Genomic DNA, 18,957 nt, shown 5'->3' on the forward strand with positions numbered 1-18,957 from the left:
AATTCTGCTGTAAATATCTTGCACTTCATGCAGTCCTTTAGTAGTTTCATTAGTTAATTCCATTTTTTTTTAATACCAAACAGCTCTGACAACTTTTATTGTAACAGGAATAATTTCTCTTATTCAGTTATAACATGATTATTTCACCTTCATGTCAGGTTCATTTTTCAAATACCTGATCTATTTTTAATTAAGGAAATGTGCAGACTTTTCTTGAGATTTCCAAAATTCTATCACATATATCTGTGGTATATATGAAGTTACACTCTTTATTCTCTAATTAATGAGTACAAATTCCCTGGGGAGGATGGACTTTCATGGAGAAATTGGTTTCTTGGAGAAATTTTCCTTTCTTCCTATGCCAAGAACCTGCATAGCTCCTTTAGGCCATTGCAATTATAAGCATACACCAGTACTAAAATTTTCTGTCAACAAAAGTCCTGCAGAGCTGATGTGCCAAATGATAACTTGTATGTGGTGTCAGATAAAGCTTTGGTTTAACAATGAGAAATACTTGGGCCTACAAGGCACTTCGTGTGTGGGCATTAATTTTTTTCCTCTGTAGAGACTCCCACACAGAATTGTTTCTTATTTATGTTTTGTTTTCTGTAAGATTTATCTTGCAAAAGCTGTAACTGCACTCTTGACTCTCTTGCAGTTATTGCTTAGGCAATATATTTAGTCAGCTCTGTAATGGCCAAAATGTAAACACAGTCTAACATTTTAGACAATGAAATGTAAAACATCCTAGAATAAAATTTTATTTTGCTGTAAATTTTTTTAAAGGCATTTGCTTTATTGATTAGAACTCAAAAAAAAAAAAAAAAAAAAAAAAAAGCATAGTATTAAAGAGGAGTTTTCCTTCACTGGTGCAGTAAGTCTGTGAAATGGGAAAATCACAAATGGGTCAGTCTAGTCTTCTGCAAATGGGAGAGGCAGAATGGTCTGCAAATGGGAGAGGCAGAATGGCTTACACTCAAAATGCCCACAAACAACTCTAGGAATAATTAATGGAAACTTCAAAAACATTGAAAATTTTATTATTTTCTTCGAGATGAAAGCCCACAGAGAAAAAAGCATTTTCACCTGCATGGTGTGAGAGTTGATAAAATACATATTTTAAAAACTGTAGTTTTTACACCACTATGTATCTGTAAAACATTTAAATTATGAAAATGAGGAAAAATAAATTTCCATGTCAAAGTGGAATGAATTTGTTAGCTTTTCCTTTATGTTCTGGACCAGAGAAACATGACTAAGGCCTTTGATTCATTGGTTTAAAAGATTAATTTTTCATCCATTAATTTTCTTTATTAAAATAAAATCTTTTGGGTTTTTTCCACCTGTTTTTAAACACATGCACTAGAACTTATATGGCTATATATGAGAAAGAAAATGTAAAAAAACCATTTAAGTATGGGTTATTTATATTTCATTGGTTAGGCAGTTTTAGCAGAACAATAAGGGTTTGAAGATCAAACTTGTGCTGAATTAGGCAGTGTAATTTCCCTTCATCATCTAAGTAATTTGTTCAAAAGAAGAAAAGATGAGTGTTTCCTTTGCAGGGATGCTACAGGTATTGTTTTAGACTTTTTTGATGGTGTTGTTGCAGAATGGCCAGGAAGGAGACCCATAGGGGATGCAAATCTGTGAGGTTTATACAGATGCCTTCTACTTGTGAGATATTCATGCTTGAAAAAATTTTGTCCTAAGAAAAAAGTTTGTCCTCAGTCAAATTGTCAAGTCTGCAGATAAGGAAATGCTACTTCCATTTAAGATTTATTCTACTAATTTGACATTGCCAGAGAAAAATCAGAAGACTTGGAGACAGTTTAATAAATAAATCATATTTAGTATTTTATTTTGTTACCAAATATGAAACAGCAGATTAAAGGTAAACTTACAGTGAAAGTAGGAACTAAGACATACTGAGTTAATATTTCAACTTGATGGAACAACCTTGACATACCCCCTTCAGTGTTTTTTCTTTAAGAAATTAAAGGATTATGGTAACATGAATATTGTTTTGTTGTTTTGTTGGGTTTTTTAAATGAAAGCTTTTCATGAAATCTTTGACTGTTCCAGTGGCTGGGGGTCTTAGAGGCATGGTATTTGTACTTAAATTAAAGGTATTGTTTTTTGAAGCCTTATAACTCTGAAGGGATAAATGAGATATTTTTGCATCACTGGGGAAATGGAAAAAAAAATTTTTAGAGCGCTCTCTCGAGGCTGTGAAGTAGTAAAAGTCCAGATGACTTCCATTTTAGTTGAGACAGGCAGCATCTTCAGATATTATAACTGTTGTTCAGGTGTTTCATGGTTTTATAAGAGTTTTTTGTGGGTTATTTTGTTTTATTTAATTTAGAAGAGCATTCTCATTTTGGGAGAAGAGCAGGCTTGCACATTAAATCAGGAAAAACAAGCCCTCCTTGAAAAAAACAAGTAGTCTTTTGATTAAAGATGATGTTCATTTGCACAGGAACCTTGTGATCCTTTTACAACACATTGAAAAGTCATCATAGATTAGGAACACATCTATTCTGCAGCCTAGATGTAGCTTGGCATGTCTCCAGTATTTTCTTTTCTGTTTTTCATACATTGTCGTTTTTTACAGTGGTATCTTCCCTGCAAGGAGAGTTTAATATCTGGTAGTTGTCAGTGTTGAGAGGAATACCTGGTGAAATTCCTCCACTAGAATATTTACTTTCTAGAACACCTGTTTAAATAAAAAGTGGATATCCTCTAGATAAGGAGAAAGTATAATGGATAGTGTGGCTGAGGCAGAAGTTTTTTCCCCAGAATTCAAAATTGCAGTGAAGTTCCTGGGGTACCACTCTAAAGTGAAAAAACAATGGACAATTCTCTCTATCCTTCTTTACGTTTATTTTTAATCTTAGAAAAACTGAAGTTCAGAAATTCCTTGGGGATATAGGATGATGATATCCATGCAATTCTGAATAAAATTCAGAATTATATTAAATTCATAATTTGTGGGGAATGCAGGTTAGCTCCCATAGCTATAATGCACAGAGCTCTCTGCATGGCAGTTGTTATCACTGAGCTGAATAGTCAGCTGCATAAAGGAGTTGAAATCTGTGGTGGTATGGCAGAGAATTAGCAAAAGAAACTGAAGAGAATTTATGCACCACTATTTTTGTTTTAAAATTAATTCATTAAAAGTAAAATGAAAGCTAGCAGCAGCAGGGTGAGCCCTGAAAATTTAAGTCCATCTCGTAGCTTGAAATAAATAATTCTGCTAAGGCATTTGAAGCAAAGAATCACATTTGTCATTTCCTGGAGGCTTAAATTTAACATACTGTATATAATCTAGTGTTTACCCTCATTCTCCAGGGAAAAAGAGCCTGAGTTCATCTCTGTGATATTCCACACAGCAGATCCATTAGAGACTCAAGTGCTCTGAAGACTGCAAATATTTAGGAAAAAAAAAAAAAAAAAAAAAAAAAAAACGAAAAAATCACCAACCTTTAATTTATTAACAGAACTAACATAAATTCTGCTTTTCTGCTTCCTCTTGGACATGAGGAAAAGCACTAAGGCAGAATTATCTTACCAATGGGAAAGTATTTCAGGAAAACTGAGGTGGTGGTATCCTTTTTAGCCAAGCCACAACTGAGATACACTGAGATTTACAAAGAAAAAATACTTTTGCAAGAGAAGTTAACTAAAACACTTATGGAAAAAATAAAAAGAAAAAAAAAAAAGGAACTTTCCAGTAGTCTTTGCTGGTAAATCTTTAAGAATTAAAGAAAATTGAGTATGTTCACATTTCTTTGCAGAACAATAAATTTGTAATGTGTGGTCTTAGAAAGCATTGATACAATTTTAATGGCAAACATCTAGATAGTTGAAAAAGAATTTATTATTTAAACTGTGTTTAAGGAATTTCCATGGGTTTATGAATACCAGTATATGCCATTGCTTAGCAGGTAAAAGAAAAATATCTAGGACACCTGGTGCTAAGTCCTAAAGATTGAATGGCTCCGTACCTGCTACATCAAAACTTTTATCAAAACTTTTTTTGGTTCTCATCTACTTGAGGGAGTGCTTCTGTTGGTAGTTTGGCAAGCCTGAATGAAATTGGTATTGAAATTTTCAAGGATTTCCACACCCAGTTATGTGCAAGGGAATAAAATACATGTAAATGAAAACATGAAGCTGTTGCCTTTATTCCAAAGGAACTGGCTTTTGTTTTTTTTCTACAAGTGCTAAAATGAGTTGTTAATTTTTTGTTGAAATTTCCTGTTTGTCTAAATATTTTTCTCCACTGCCCTGCATTTGAGAAGGTTTTAAGGACTAGGGGAAAAAAAAAGTTTTTTAAAACGTTATTTCCCACTCTAGCTTTCAGTCAGATTTATTAGCTATTAAACGGCCCTTTCTTAGCCCTATACTCTGTTAAAACCACTTCACTTTTTTCTCATGTGTCAAATGAGTAGGTGTTGATGGAACTTTTTGGTGGACAGTTTAAGGGGAAGAGAGGAAATATATGGGGATTATACATTTGTCTTGTCTTTTCATTGTCCAGTAAATTTGCTCTGTGCAAGATGGCCTCTTGGTTCATATCAAATTTGGAAGTATGACTCACTTTTTCCTCCATGGCCCCTTTGTGAGCTATTTCTGTATACAATGAAAACCCTGATAGATCTCTGTGATATTTCTTTTTTTAAATGCACCACTATCAGTCAAAGGTTTCTTAGTCTTTTTTCCTTTCTCACTTCCCAAATACTTTCTGCACCCTCAAGACCAACCCTGTTGCTTGTTACTCTAGACTGTATCGTGCTTCTGCTTCAGATCTAATTATAATTTTTTGTTTACAGCATGTATTTGACATCATATCTGTAGGAGATAAAATACCATATCTAAAAACAAAGGTACAATTTCATATATGCTCCCACTTTTCCTTTATTTTTAGTAATGTTTTCTTTTCCTCTCCTTTGAAAATTCTGCCATAATTACTGTTGCAACTTTCCCCTTTACTCCATCACTCTTTCCCTGTTAAATAGGCGAGAAACTGCATTTTGCCTCTGTTTCAGGGTTTGCTGTTGTCTCTTTTTCATCATTAATAATGCTATTTATAGTATTTGTTACCAGAAGATCAACTTTTACATATATTGGCGTTACTTGCCCTTTTTCTTTATTTTTTTTTTTACTAGGGAGGATTTTAGTGTGGCACAATATAATTTAATTTCTTAAAATTTAATTTCTTTATCCTCAAAGCTCTTTGTGTCTATGATACACAGAGCTTTGAGGGCATTGTCAGTTAAGGGAATACAAACTGTCATGTTTATCAGTCTCTCTTTGTCCACTTGTTATTTTTTTCATCTTATACAAGGATTGTGTCGTCCTGTGGAGGATTCAGAATTTAAAACTTTATTCCCTTTATATGCTCTTTATTCTGTTTCTGAAGTACTTACCAAAGTGGCATATTTGACTTAGCAGAGTTGCTCAGAAATAACTTTTTACGTCTGTAGGATTTTGATTGGGAGGGTGAGTGCTAATCTTTGGAAGAAAAAATTATTTTTTAGTACCATGTTTGGACTGTTGTAACAAGGCTCTTTATGTTCATTTGTGGACTCATACAATAAGTCGTTGGGGTTTATTTCTGTATATACCAATTCCTACCTAAATAGTCAATTGATAACATGGTATCACTATTGCCTTTGTCGTTCATCTTTCAGTGCGTGTGTGTGCTTACATTTCTCTCAAGAAGGTAGCAAACCATTATTTTCAGTTTCACCTTCTTTTTGTTTTTCCATTGTGTTGCAGAAATATTAGTGTGGCCAGTGTTTGTAGAGACACATTAAAAGAAAATGTTGTGTAATCTTGAATGTATGAGGAAGGACACAACTCAGTAGCGCCGAGTGGAAAGAGATCCCTGCCATTAGATGAGTTTATTTTTAATATGCTCACAAAGTCTGGAAAAGGAATAGTTCACTGCATACAGACCTTAACCATGTCTGACTTCAGAAATAGATTGTAGTAGCTTATAACCACAGACATTATAATTTGAGGGTTACTATTTTCTGAAAAAACACTAACATTGCAGTCTGTGGTTGCATTTCCTAGATAAAGTTTAGTGCTGCCACCTGATCCTTGTGTGGAAACAAAAGATTTTTCCTATAAAATTGCAAAGCAACATATGGCTTGCTTTATTTCTTAAATACTGTCTGGAGTTCTCTGGTGTATCAAGTACACTGCATTTTCTTTCTGTCTTCCTAGAGATTTATATGTTGTGAATGTGTGGTTGTCATTTCTAATATATGGTTGACTGTGATTTGTCAATTGAGTATTTGAATAACTGTATTTTATTTTTGATTAGGTATTCTTAATCTTCTAACTGGTGTCGTGTGAAGCCCATGTCTAGAGACTCATGTAAAGAAGCCAACTTTGTGACTATAATTTGGTACTCCAGCCACTGATCAAATGTTAAAAAAAAAATAAAGGGAGAAGGGAGAAAAATTGCACCTCAAGTGCCATTTTGTTGAGTGTTCTTCCTTAGCTTTTTACAGGAAACTGGGATTTTCCATTTTCTTGAGTCTATTAAAACAGTACTAAGAAGCTCAAATAACACTCTACCCTTTGTAGTTAAAGATGAAATAATCGCCGAGTTTTACCTTTGCAACGCAAATCTAAGTTAGGTAGATATGGCATAAGAGGAAAGAGCAAAGAGATGAAGGAAAAATAAACACATATTGGGAGAATGTACCTGCAGCTAAGGCTTGGTTCAACAGTAATAGGTAATATCTGCATTTTAATACCTTTATATTAGTTGATAATTTACGCTAATATCAGAAATAGAGCAAAGACAGTGACTGAGCACTTAGTGGAAGGTCGTATAAAAGAAGTGAGGATTCTTGTCACAGAGGGAAAAACTAGTATCATTGATTAAGATCAGAAGTATATGACTGAGTTGACTAAGGAACTATTGAAGACTTCTGAGTGAGAGGGATTAAAGAGTTTTCTTTCCATTTAGTGATATCACAGCAAAGCTGTCTTTTGCTAGTCTTGAGTGTCATTGTTTGACAGACTCTGTTTGCCCATTTTGAACTGCAGGTATGGGACAGTGCAAACCAAGTCAGCCAGTTCAGGAGCATTGTCAGAGGTTGTAGTGCCCAGTTCTTAACACATAACCTGTGAAGAAAGCTGTGTGTTTTATGGAACTGTTTCATTTCTCCTGAATCCAGTGAGCAGGGTAACATTTCAACTCAGATGAGAAACAGCTATTCAGATCTCAGACAAACAGCTCCATATGATTCATCCTAGGGTATGGGGGGGTGAACAACCACAGAATAACCCCAACAAATCAAAAGTGTTGTGGGCAGCTGCCAACAGTCTGCTGTAACCAAATGTTGGGATGAAGCCCACTAAAGCCGGAGTCCTTTTGTGCAGTCACATCAGATTGTCCAGTCTGGTGGCTGCAGGATCCGTCTGGTGACAGTAACTGTTGAGATGATTTTTAGGTGATAACAGGAGGTGATAAGTGTCTGAAACAGAGAACTCTTTATAAATTGGGAAGATACATCAGCACTTAATTTGGTTAACTAGAGCGTCGTGGATGAATCATAGAATCGCCACTTAGGTTGGAAAAGACCCTTAAGATCACTGAGTCCCTCCATTAAGTTAACACTGCCAAGGCCACCACTAATCCATGTCCCCAAGTGCCACACCTACACATTTTAAATACATCACAGGATGATGATTTAACCATAACCCTGGGCACTTGTGCCAATACCAGTGGAAATGAAAATGAATTCTTCCCAATTTTACTTTTTCTGTTTTAATGTCAGTGTAGTAAACTAGTGTTCTGTAGGGGAATTGCTAGTTTTCTGTTTGCTTGCATTTTATTAATAGACATATTAATCTAATAGAATCTAATCTAATAGAATCTAATAATGTTTTTATATGGACTCTATAGTCCAAATACTTATTTGGACTATGTAGTGTTTCAAGTATTGTATCAAGGATACTTAACATGCTTTAATTGATCGCAAGTATTTTATGGGTGTAAGATTTTCTACATATTAATTATAGCATCTTATCCATTCTGTAATTTGCTTTGAAGAGTTTAATGGAACAGATTGTGGGATCTTTTCTGTTCTAACACAAGAAAGTATTTTGGGACCTTTTGACAAATTAGACTGACATGAGAATATAATTATAAGAACAGCAGATTTGTGTAATATGTAATTTTCTGCTACTTTTTCTGTTAGTCTTGCCAGAATTCTGTAGTGAAAGAGACCTTTTTCTCAGGATTTTTCCTTGGTAAACTGAATTAAAATAGAAAAAAATCATAAACACTTTTCACAACTATGATTTTCATGTGTACTGTGTTCCAGAAGAGTGGGGACTACATAGCTGCACATTTTAAATTTGGGATTTTAGACTTTTTCTGCTGTAAAAATAGCAAAAGTGTAGTTTTGCAGAAACTATTCCATTTTGGCTGAAATAACACAAACAACTAAAGGTAAGAAATAGAGCTTTCGTTTTTCACTTGAATAACTTCCACCAAAGGGACTTTTTAAAAAAAAAAAAAAAGAAAAAAAGAGTTTGATCCAACTTGGTGGATTATTCATTTTTTACACTAATAGCATATTTTAAAATGCCCCTCTTAAATATACAGATGAATTATGCAACTTCATAAATGTCTTCTACTTCCAAAACCTTGGAATTCCACCTGTCCTCCAGCCAACCTTCCCTTCTCCCAAATCCAAGTTGTAAATATGTAGCATAAAATGTCTGTACTGCTCTGCAGTCAAGCAAACCTGTAAACAAATCTGTGAGTAATGCAGTGTTATGTCTAACCAGTGAAGAGTAATAGGAATCCATTTATATTTACCTTTGATTTTCTAAAAGTTTTGATTTAAAAAAAAACCACAAAACATAAATAGTGTATGTGAATAAATACACTAGAAGTCATGTTGTGTTCCTGTTTGAACCACTGAGGGCTTTTTCCATTATTTCCTGCTGAATTCTTCAGGTGTACCATTAGTGTTTGTTTCTTCCAATTTGGAATGTCTAGAACAAAGGCATTGGAATTGCCAAATTCTGCCTGATTTCTGAGACACTCTCCATCTTCCTCTTGATTTCCCTGACAAATCACTTAAGATAATGTGATTACTTTTACTTTTTTGGTTTTGTTTTTGTTGGTTTGTTGGGGTTCTTTTTTTCTTTCTGCAAATGTTACATTTTCAGGATTTATAGGAATCTGAGGCTTGTCATTTTGTTCTCCTGAATCTTGGAACAGACCACTTGGATCAATAATGTCATTACTTATTCCATGAGTGATTTTGAGAAGCTGGGACTTCAGTTTTGGGGCAGTGACTTTAGCCCAGCAATTTGTTTCCTTAACCAAAAACTGCAGGTGATAGAGATGTTTTAAGAAATGGTTCCTGGCTTTCTCTACTGTAATGCATTTGATATTAGAGTAATGCTAATTTAGGGGGTTGAGTGAGTGAGTATCTTTACTGCTTTTTACTGCTGTGCACAGAATGTCCCTGGGAATTTCCAAAGTTTGGAAGCAAATTAATGATTTTAACAAGTTTTTATATAAGTTTACAAAAAAGCTATGATAATTTGTATAACAATTTAGAAGCTGACTTTTGTGGTGTGGGAATGGCTCAAAACTGCTTCGGGGAGGTTCAGCCTGGACATTTGGAAGCTCTTCTTTAAAAGAGGGTGGTTAGACACTGGGAGAGGCTTCCAGAAAGGTGGTCAGTGCCCTAAGACTGTCAATGTTTCAGAGGCTTTTGGGGAATCCCTTAATAATGTGCCTTAATTATTGGGCAGTCCTGAAGGGCTAAGGCAGCTGGAGCAGATGATCTTGTAGGTCTCTTCCAGCTGAAGTGCTTTAGCCTGATAACAGCAATTGGTAAATCCCTGCCATCCCTGCTCCTGGTGGAAAGTAAAACCTGGATTGCTTTATTATTTTCTGCTCTCAGGGAACATTGTATTTTTATTAACACAGCTTTAGAGTGATTATTTCTCTCTTTTTTTTCCTCTCTTATTTACCATTTAGTACTCAATGTATTGATTTTTATAAAGATACTGCTTATATTTAGGATAGCTATTACTGAGAAAAAAGCATAGAGGTGATAAATATTTAGCAGGAGAAGAAGGGATGACCTTTTATTACATTTGTGACTTTTTTTCATATACACTTACATGCTTTTCTTTTGGAAAGGAAATTGTCAAGGAAGCATTAATGGAGGAGCAGAAACGAAGTGAAAAAGCAATCGAAGAAGCAGTAAAGAGGACAAGAGAGGAACTGATGGAATATATTAAAGAGCAGAAAAGGGTGAGTTACCAGTGGAAAATGGCTTTCATCATAAAGTAAGAAGTTGCTAAAGTTCGCTACACCTCAAACCTCTCTTAAAATGCACAGGAAAACAGAATCAGGAGTTAGGTATTCAGATCTTTCACTCACTTTTCCAAACAATTTGCTATTGTGATGTATTTCTTCGCGTATATTTGTAGACTTTTAAGTCTATCACAAGCTGAAAAGCAGACATTAATAGTTCAGTTAAAATTTATAGCATGTCTTGTTACATAAAGTAACATAAAGGAGGGCATAAATGCAATCTATCTAGATTTAAATTGTGATCTGAGCTCAGATAATAGAAAACTTTTCAATATAAATAGCAGGTGCTATTTTATGTTCACAAATGAACTTTATTGTGCAGTTTGTATGCACACAAACGCCATTAATTTTTTCCTCTCAACCCATATTATTTGAGAACCTGAAAATAAACTGGTGCTCTCTTAAGCATGATTTATAGTCAGTGCATTGGTCTTGTTATGAAATGTTGCAATGTTCTGAAAGTTGTTTTCAGTTGTTCTATTAATGCTATATCCTGGCAGTTTAATGCTTGTGTATAAACAGTAAAATGTAGCTCAAGGGACTTTGATTTGCTTTCAGTAGGAGGAGAAAAAATAACACACTTCTTCCCTTTGAAGCTCTTTATAAAAACAAAAGCAAAAAATAATTTTTAAAAACCTCTTTCATACGGCAGTAGCAGCCTGAGATCAAATTTTTCGTGTTCTCAATAAACAAAATCACTCAGCTTGAATCTAATGGGAAATGTTGTCCTGAGAAGGAAGTAGAAATAATGAGCTTGGCCTCTGCTTTTATATTCCTTGCTTTTATGGGTCAAATAATAGTATGGGAAATAGGATTTACTTTCAGAAGTTTCACCCTGCTACTAGTTAAGATTGCAGTTGGGTGAACTCCATCCATTATGCTACATATGGAGACATTTCCTTTTAGCAGGATTTGTTTGATTTGGAAAGACAATTTAAATAGAATCCAGTGCAAAATATGATCCATAAGGATGTTTGAGCAGATCTGAAGTCAGTGATTTATGAAGGATAAACTGTGGGGAAGGTGAAAGTAGATCTATTATTAAAGTAACTTATCATAACTTCTCGTAAGCACCATAAATGAACAGGTCAATAAGGCCTCCAGTGCAGAAAATAACACCTTCAAAGAAACAAAATCTCTTTGGTTTATCTGGTAGGAACACAAATTCCTTTCATTTCATAGGGCATATTCAAATATTTCAGCTGACCTTTTTCTCTTTTTGATCAGTTGACACATATCCATTAAATTAAAAAAAAAAAACCATGCATAAGAAGAACTAGATTTTTCTGGGATAAGATTTATAAAGACTGCCTGTATTCAAGTTGGAAGTGAAAGACTTGTTTAACTCCAAATCATGTAGCATAATAGCTTTTACATGATTGCATAAGAGGCAGAGGAAATGGTCAAAGCTAATACACCTGTAAGAGTAATAAATATACTTTATGAACTGTGCTAAAAAGAAGCAGTTTATGTAAGGAATTCCTAGAAAGAACTCAGCGAAAATGCCTTGTCTAGGATTCAGAGAGATTTTTGGGATTTCTTTTGAATGACAGGGGCACCCAAGGTACAAACTTGCAAAGGTAGTGGACACTCTGTATCATCGTTAGAGCCCTTCAGACCATGTGCACAGCAGTAATTTGCACTTGGTTAGCAGGGGATTGTTTGAATTAGTAGAAAGTTTCTCAACAAAAAGCAACAGTATAATCATGCTAAAATGCTAAGAAGACTAAATGTAACTTCTATATTGAAGCCAAAAAAAGTCACCAAAGCTAGGAGAGAAGTTGTTGGCATTTTTCTCTACCTTCAAAAAAAGAGCACTAAAGCTATAAGAAAACCCCAAAAAACCTGTGATGGAAACAGGTGTTTTCATAAAATAAATGAAGATTGGCATGCATTGGAATTATATCATATGAACCCAGATTTTTACAGATATATAGCACTATATTGGCAGCAATTCTAATTGTATACTGCAGTCTTAGTTTTATTTTCTCTGTTCTATATTAAATGAAAAATTTTATACTAGAAAAATGGGATTTTTAATGTTGCCACACCTAACACTTTAAGAATATGGATATCTAAGATGTGAAGGAAATTTTAATCAGGAATTTAACTCCTTGTTATGTCATGCTTATTTCATAGCCACCACCATTCCAAAGCAGGCATCAAAGCTGAACTAGAGTCAGGCTGTCCTGTCTGTTCAAAGATATCTTCCACAGCTACCAAACTCACAGGGATTTATTTAAACCTTTGTAACACCTTGAAGATTCAAATTCTAATTCCCATGCTTCAACTATTAGCTAGAATTGTTTTCCCCAGCAAAGGTCCATTCACATTATGTCCAGAAAGTTATGTTTATTAATTGCCTGAGGGTGTATTTGACTATATAGTCTTGCTTTGCCTGCATTTGCAATAAATATGAGGAAGGCAAAACAGTATTTCACCTTGTTGCTGGTGGGGTAGCAAATGGGGGTAGGAAATGAGGGGACAGACAGAGGTGAAGGGTAGCACACAGATACAAACACAATGAAGTAGTCACTGCTTTCACTTCTGTCTTACAAATAATGTTATTTTTGGTTTGGATTCAATGCATATCATGTGCCATAGAGCTCTGTAAGTCATAGATGTAGAGGGAAGCAAAATCTTTCAGTTTGGTTAGAATTCAGTAAAGAGTGAGGAAGCACTTGTCCTTGAATATCCAGTCCATCTGTTCTGATGTAAACTCAAGATTCACAGGCCTATTTGTCATTATTGTCTTTTGTTGCCTGATATTCACCATCCTGTAGCTTCTGGCCCTGCACTGTAGTTTCTGATCACCTGAGTGCACTGGAGCACCCAGCTCAGTGAGGAACCCCAGCACATTAATTGCCCCAAGATGCACAAATTGACACATTCCAGCCCCTGAGGCTGTGCCCATCTTAATGAGTGTTGGGAAGTGTTTGCAGATTTTTGTATGAATTGTTAAAAAATTCTAGTGTTTGTTTTTATACTGAATGTTTCTGAAGGTATTCCCTATTATGAGGTAGAACAGTTCTCGTTTTTTATTAAGGGTTAATAGTTTTATTTTGCTCAAACATCTTGCTGATGTGGTAGAATGTATGTACCTGTCTGTACACAGGCTCTCACATGTCGTTGTATGCATCCATGTTTGTGCGTGTTACCTGGGGATCAGAGCAAGAAGTAGAGCCTAATGTCCTGTAAACCCTGGCTTAGGATTAGAGCTCCCAAAGTCTGGGCTACGAAAGAGAGGCATCACAGTGCCGTTCACTGACCTGCCCAGCTGCATTGCTTCTGTAATATTTTTGGTTAAAATCTGATTAATGTGTACATGCTTCTCTGTTAGGAGTATAGAGACTGGCTGGGTCTGCTCCACTTTTTATGGACTTCAGGTGGGCCTTTGACCCATTTACCAAACAGTTTGCTTCAGTTGGCTGATGCTGAATTAAGTGGATATAAGCAAAGCTTTTTCCCAAAGTGTGGTTTGTGCGAGTTCCAAGGAACTTTCGCATTTGTTGTTCGCTCCTGAGCGTGATGCTGTTCCAAGGTTGATTGAAATTTTGGAGGTGTGTCGCAAGTGTTCCAGATATGTGAGCGCAGGAGAAGTGTGATCATTCCCTGTTGTACCCTGGATAGCTGTTGAGATGGCAGCAGGTAAAGAAGCAGGAAGGGCCTTTGTAAGGGTTCCACAGAGATGTTTATTTCAGTCATGCGTGTGGATAGTCCAGGGTCAGAGGGAAAGGCAAAGGCAGATCTCCTGGTGAGGTCTAGGTTAAAGTACGTGGGTGTTCTGGGCAGGGAGAGCATCAGAGACCAGTGACCAGGGGACATGGGGGTGGCATAAAGGTGGGGTTAGGGCATGGGAGTTGACAGGGACACAGGATGGGAGTGACCAAAAGACTGAGGGATAGGGAGAGGGCACGGGGCAGAGCGAGGTAACAGAACAGGGGTACACTGGTATTTGCTGTGAGAGAAGCCTCTTGTGTCTCCCTAACTCGGGAATGCCTTTCAGGGTCTCCACAGTTCCCTGCATAAAGTGGGGTCCAGGTCACAGCTTTTCCCTCGTCCTTTGCTTGCGCTTTGTCTCCTCTCACTGGTCCAAGATGTGAAGAAAAGGAGGTGCTGCCTGCACCTCATTGTCCATGAAGCTGAAGAGGGAAGGATAGGAATTGCTTTAAGGTAGTGAGGTGAATTTTCAGAATCCACTGGTCTGAGAGAAGCCAAGCCAGCTGACTTAAGGGAGTAATGCTTCATCTCTGAACTGAAAATAAGCTTGAAAATAAATAGTAAAATAGCAGATAAGCAATATCTGAATAAAGTAATATCAGTATGGCAGTATATTAATCTCCTTGCTGCTTAATCTTGTTTTGAAGCTGTGTGTTGGCCTTTTCTTTGCATTCATAATGTGGACCTTTAGATGTGCAGTTTAGTGCAGATCCTGCTGTTCTATGACTACAATTCCTGAAATATACTTACATTTTATATGACTGGCTGAGATTATTTTTTTTATTAATTTGCAGATAGGTAGTAAAAGAGCCAACCTAACTTAATAAAAATAGTTTTTTTAATAACCAAATGAAAATATTGAAAGCTATGTACTGCTGGCTTAAGCTAGTATGTCTTTTTGTTACGGGACATCTATACAGACCAGAGTGCCACCCAGAGAATTCTGGTGGACTTTTGTATTTCCAGGTGTCTCATAAAAATTCTGATGACCAAGGCAATTTATTGATCCCTGCTGTACTTCAAACTAGGACATATATCCAATTATTTGTCGTTAGAAAGGTCAGCAAATTATTTGCCCTGCTCCTTTTGTTTCATGATTGGACAGTGTTCTGGCTTCTTGAACATAATCTGCAAATATAAAAACTTTCAACAAAACTTTTTGTTAGAAACTAAGCCTTGTTAATTCTAAAATCAGACAAATGTAAGGAAGTTTTGTAGAATAGGGGTTTACAAAAGTATTCTGTTGTAATAATTTAGATATTTTGCCTGTGCTATAACTTGCAACATGTTGCAAGTTGTTTATAAATGTCATAGTTCAGTAATTTACTGCCTATTCATTCCAACTGAATGCTTAAAATATTAATTCAATATGTTTTATTTATTTATTATGTATTTATAGCAGACAAAAGCCAGTGATCTAATATTAATGTGCCTGTTATTTATGTACCTTTTAATTTTTGTGACCATTGGTTGTACAGAGATAAAAATTTTTTCTTGAAGTTGGTGTACAAACCTGAGTCACAAGAGAAGTTTTCTACGCAATAATCTTGTAGTGAATAGATTATTTAAACAACTTTTCTAAATTACAAAGATTCACTTCATGAGGTGAATAGCTAGCCAACAAGCAGATTTTAATTTTTCCTATTAACATTGACATTCATCTCCCCTCAGGAAAATCTACTGCTTGTTTTCTGACAGCAAAGCTGAGGATATTAATCAGTCACCTTTTGTCTCTTAATTGTACACAGTTCTTGTTGGCTTTAAAGGGCATATTATGGCTTGTCAGGGAAAAACTAAGTGTTAGGGCTTGAGCAATCACAGGAATGACAAATTTATTTATAATGCAGCATGTGTCTCCCTGAAGGTCAGACACTTGTCATAAATGCACTCCCATCCTTATTTAATGGTCAGATGCTGAGAGCAGAGATAACACCATTATAACAAAACTCACTGTATTACTGTGTGTTCCCATATGATTTGTGCAGCTGTGCCTCATAACCTTTAGAAGAAAACAGAACTAAACATTTCTCTGACTAATGCTTACCAAAATACTGCAGAATTGAGAATAGCCGAAGAGATACTTTTGGGGTTTTGTACTTATTAGATATTTTTTTCTGATATAACAGAAACTAAGGGCCTATTTCCACCACAGTGTTTATATTCAAGAATCAATGGCAAGCTGGAATAAGTCATGTTTGTCTCACAGGGAAGTGAAAAAAGAAAAGACAAGTTTCTCTTCTGATTTTGCATAGAGGAATTACCCCTTTAGTCTGGTAATAATATAGGTGCTATTGGAAAACAGAATTCCAGGCCCATCCCAGGGATGTATGGGATGTGCCAGGACATGCAGCTTGGTTCTTTGCCATGTAACCAGAAGAACCAGAGTTATTTTTGCTCTTTTCTGAAAAAGACTTGGAATATTTGGAAAATTATGTTTTACCCTGATAAAACACCTTTATAGAAGGTCATCTCATTCCAGGCAAGAGCAAGTCATAGTTTTTCCACTTTCAGTGGGATTATTCTGCAACAAATATTTACCACTTGAAGGGGGAATTGTGCATTTCATTCTGTGCATGGGTGAAGTGTAGTCACAATGTTTTTGAAGGGAAGAAAAACAGTGATCAAGTTATATCCAAGACAGCAGGATATATCTGACATAATATGACAGTAAATCAGATTAAAGCTGCTAATTTCCTCCATGGTTATCCTTGTTTTTCAAGATTATTTCTAATAATATACTGTATTTATAGAGTGTGTTTTCTATGTTTATTTTGCCTGAAGGAAACAAGCAGACCTTTGTTTCCACCTTTTGAGTAGGTTTCTAACTGGTGCACTGACTTTTGGGGTTTGTGATGGTACAAAATCCCATTTCAGGGTTTTTTAAGTGGTATGTGCTATGTTTCATGATTAAATATATTCATACAGATGTGATTTATCATCAGTGCTCTTTCAGAACTTCTTGAGGGTTTTATGTTGGATTTTGTAGTTTAACAGCGAAGCCTGTATAAATCTATCTTGATAGCACCTTTACCAATACAGATTGTGGAAGGTGATCTTTTATAAAATTGTTATAATCCCTGTTATCTATGTAGATTTTTTTCATAAAATGTAAAGTATTTTCTGTGCAAGTTCCTCATTCTTTGATATTTTCAGAGAAGATTTTTATGATGAAAACTAATATCTTACATTTACTTATTTAAGGTAAAGACAAAAAAGAATGCATGAAGCTCCAGTTTAATTAGATTTATCCACCTTGTTCAGGAGACGGTGCTGCAAATTCCTTTGGGTTTTCAAATTGTCTTAGAAATTGTCTGTAATTCACTCCTGAAATCTGACCTTATGAGAAGATATGTACCCCTCCACATAGTTACTCTGTTATTCATCCATCAGAACCATCACAGAAATTGGTCAACTTTCTTAAGTTTTTCCTAAACAAATCTGACTTTAGTTCTCCTTTTACATATCAAGGGCTGCAGCTGAAATAAAATTTTAGTTCTTTACTAAAGAACTAAGTATTGGCATAAATGCCTTAGTTATCATATAGGTCACATAGTCTTTATAAAGACCTTGCAATTTATAACCCCTTTTGTAGTAAGAATTAGATCAAACTAATGATGAAGGTCAGTACAGAAGAAGAGAAATAAGATGTCTGTCTGGTGGCTGAAACTGGCTATGACTGTAAAAAATATTTTTAAAACAATATTGCTACCAGAAAACACCTTCAAATATCCATTTAATTGGAAATAACTTTGGCTTATTGGCCTCTCTTATCAGACAGAATAAAAGCCATGTTTTTTCTTGCCATTGGTTTCTAGTTTTCTACTTTCAAAGGTGATGTTATCGCTGTAGAAAAATCTCTATATGTAATTGGTGTTTCTGCCACTGAGGAAGTGTCACAAGGCTGGACCCATTTTCATTTTATCCATACACCAATCTTAAGGCTTGTTGTCCTAACTGAAATCAGAGCAAATTTTTAAAATTAAAAAGTGGTTTAAAAAGCAGTTTGGCTTTCTGTCCAACTAAGAATTTACATAGATTTCTACTACTGGTTGTCTATATTTTGTCCTTCCTGAAATTATTGAATTGGATGCTTTCTAGGCTTTCATTATGTAGGTAACATCTCTAATTAGCTGACAAGTCCTTGAGCTTCTGTTGATGGCAGCACCTTTGCTTTCCTCTCTGTGCTTCCATAAATGCATGATGGCAAATCCTTTTGTGATACATCTACTGGCAGTAACCATTGCAACTACACAAGATCTTCTCTTGAAACATGAATCCTAATCTAGCTTTAAACCCAAGAGCTCAGATTTTTCAGGTGCTAATCACATTTAGACTAGAAATTGCTGCTTTTATTTTACTTACATTGCCTAATTTTTTAAGCTGTGCACATGCAGTATTTATTTTCTTTTAAGTAAATGTTCTCAATTATTTTATTACTAATAAAGTAGATAGTTACACAACTGACATGGTGATGAATGGAAATAAGAAAAGTCTATACCTGTTTTTCAGAAATGTACTCCATATGAATGTAAAATTATATGCTTAGAAAGGCTTCTAAATTACCTACTAATGTCTTGAGCAGAAAAGAACTACATTACCTTCAGTAACTAGACTGGTATTATAGTTACTGCAGGTTATTGCATCTAATATTCAGTTTTTTAAAATTTATAGTTGACTTTATGGTTCCAGCAGGAGTGCTGATGTGATTCATGTTGAGGACTGATGTGCTTGCATGGTTGAAAAGTGTTTGCTGCAACCATTTTTGGCTCCAGCTTAGAACAATAATAAGGATTCAGCACTCTGCCCTCTTTCTAGTTCCTTACTCCAGGGGAGGCATGGCAAACACACAAATCTGCTGCTTT

The 18,957-nt window shown here is 35.4% G+C and overlaps 1 protein-coding gene across 1 annotated transcript in view; it reads left to right on the plus strand.

The window, feature by feature from the left end:
• The window catches only part of CCDC91 (coiled-coil domain containing 91), an 89,543-nt gene that overhangs the window by 55,092 nt on the left and 15,494 nt on the right, over positions 1 to 18,957 (plus strand). Inside the window, exon 11 of the mRNA XM_062490905.1 lies at positions 10,199 to 10,312. Coding sequence (XP_062346889.1) covers positions 10,199 to 10,312 — 114 coding nt within the window. The remainder of the gene's footprint in view (positions 1 to 10,198; positions 10,313 to 18,957) is intronic.

Source organism: Cinclus cinclus, chromosome 4 (assembly GCF_963662255.1).
Source record: "Cinclus cinclus chromosome 4, bCinCin1.1, whole genome shotgun sequence".
NCBI classification, from domain to species: domain Eukaryota; kingdom Metazoa; phylum Chordata; class Aves; order Passeriformes; family Cinclidae; genus Cinclus; species Cinclus cinclus.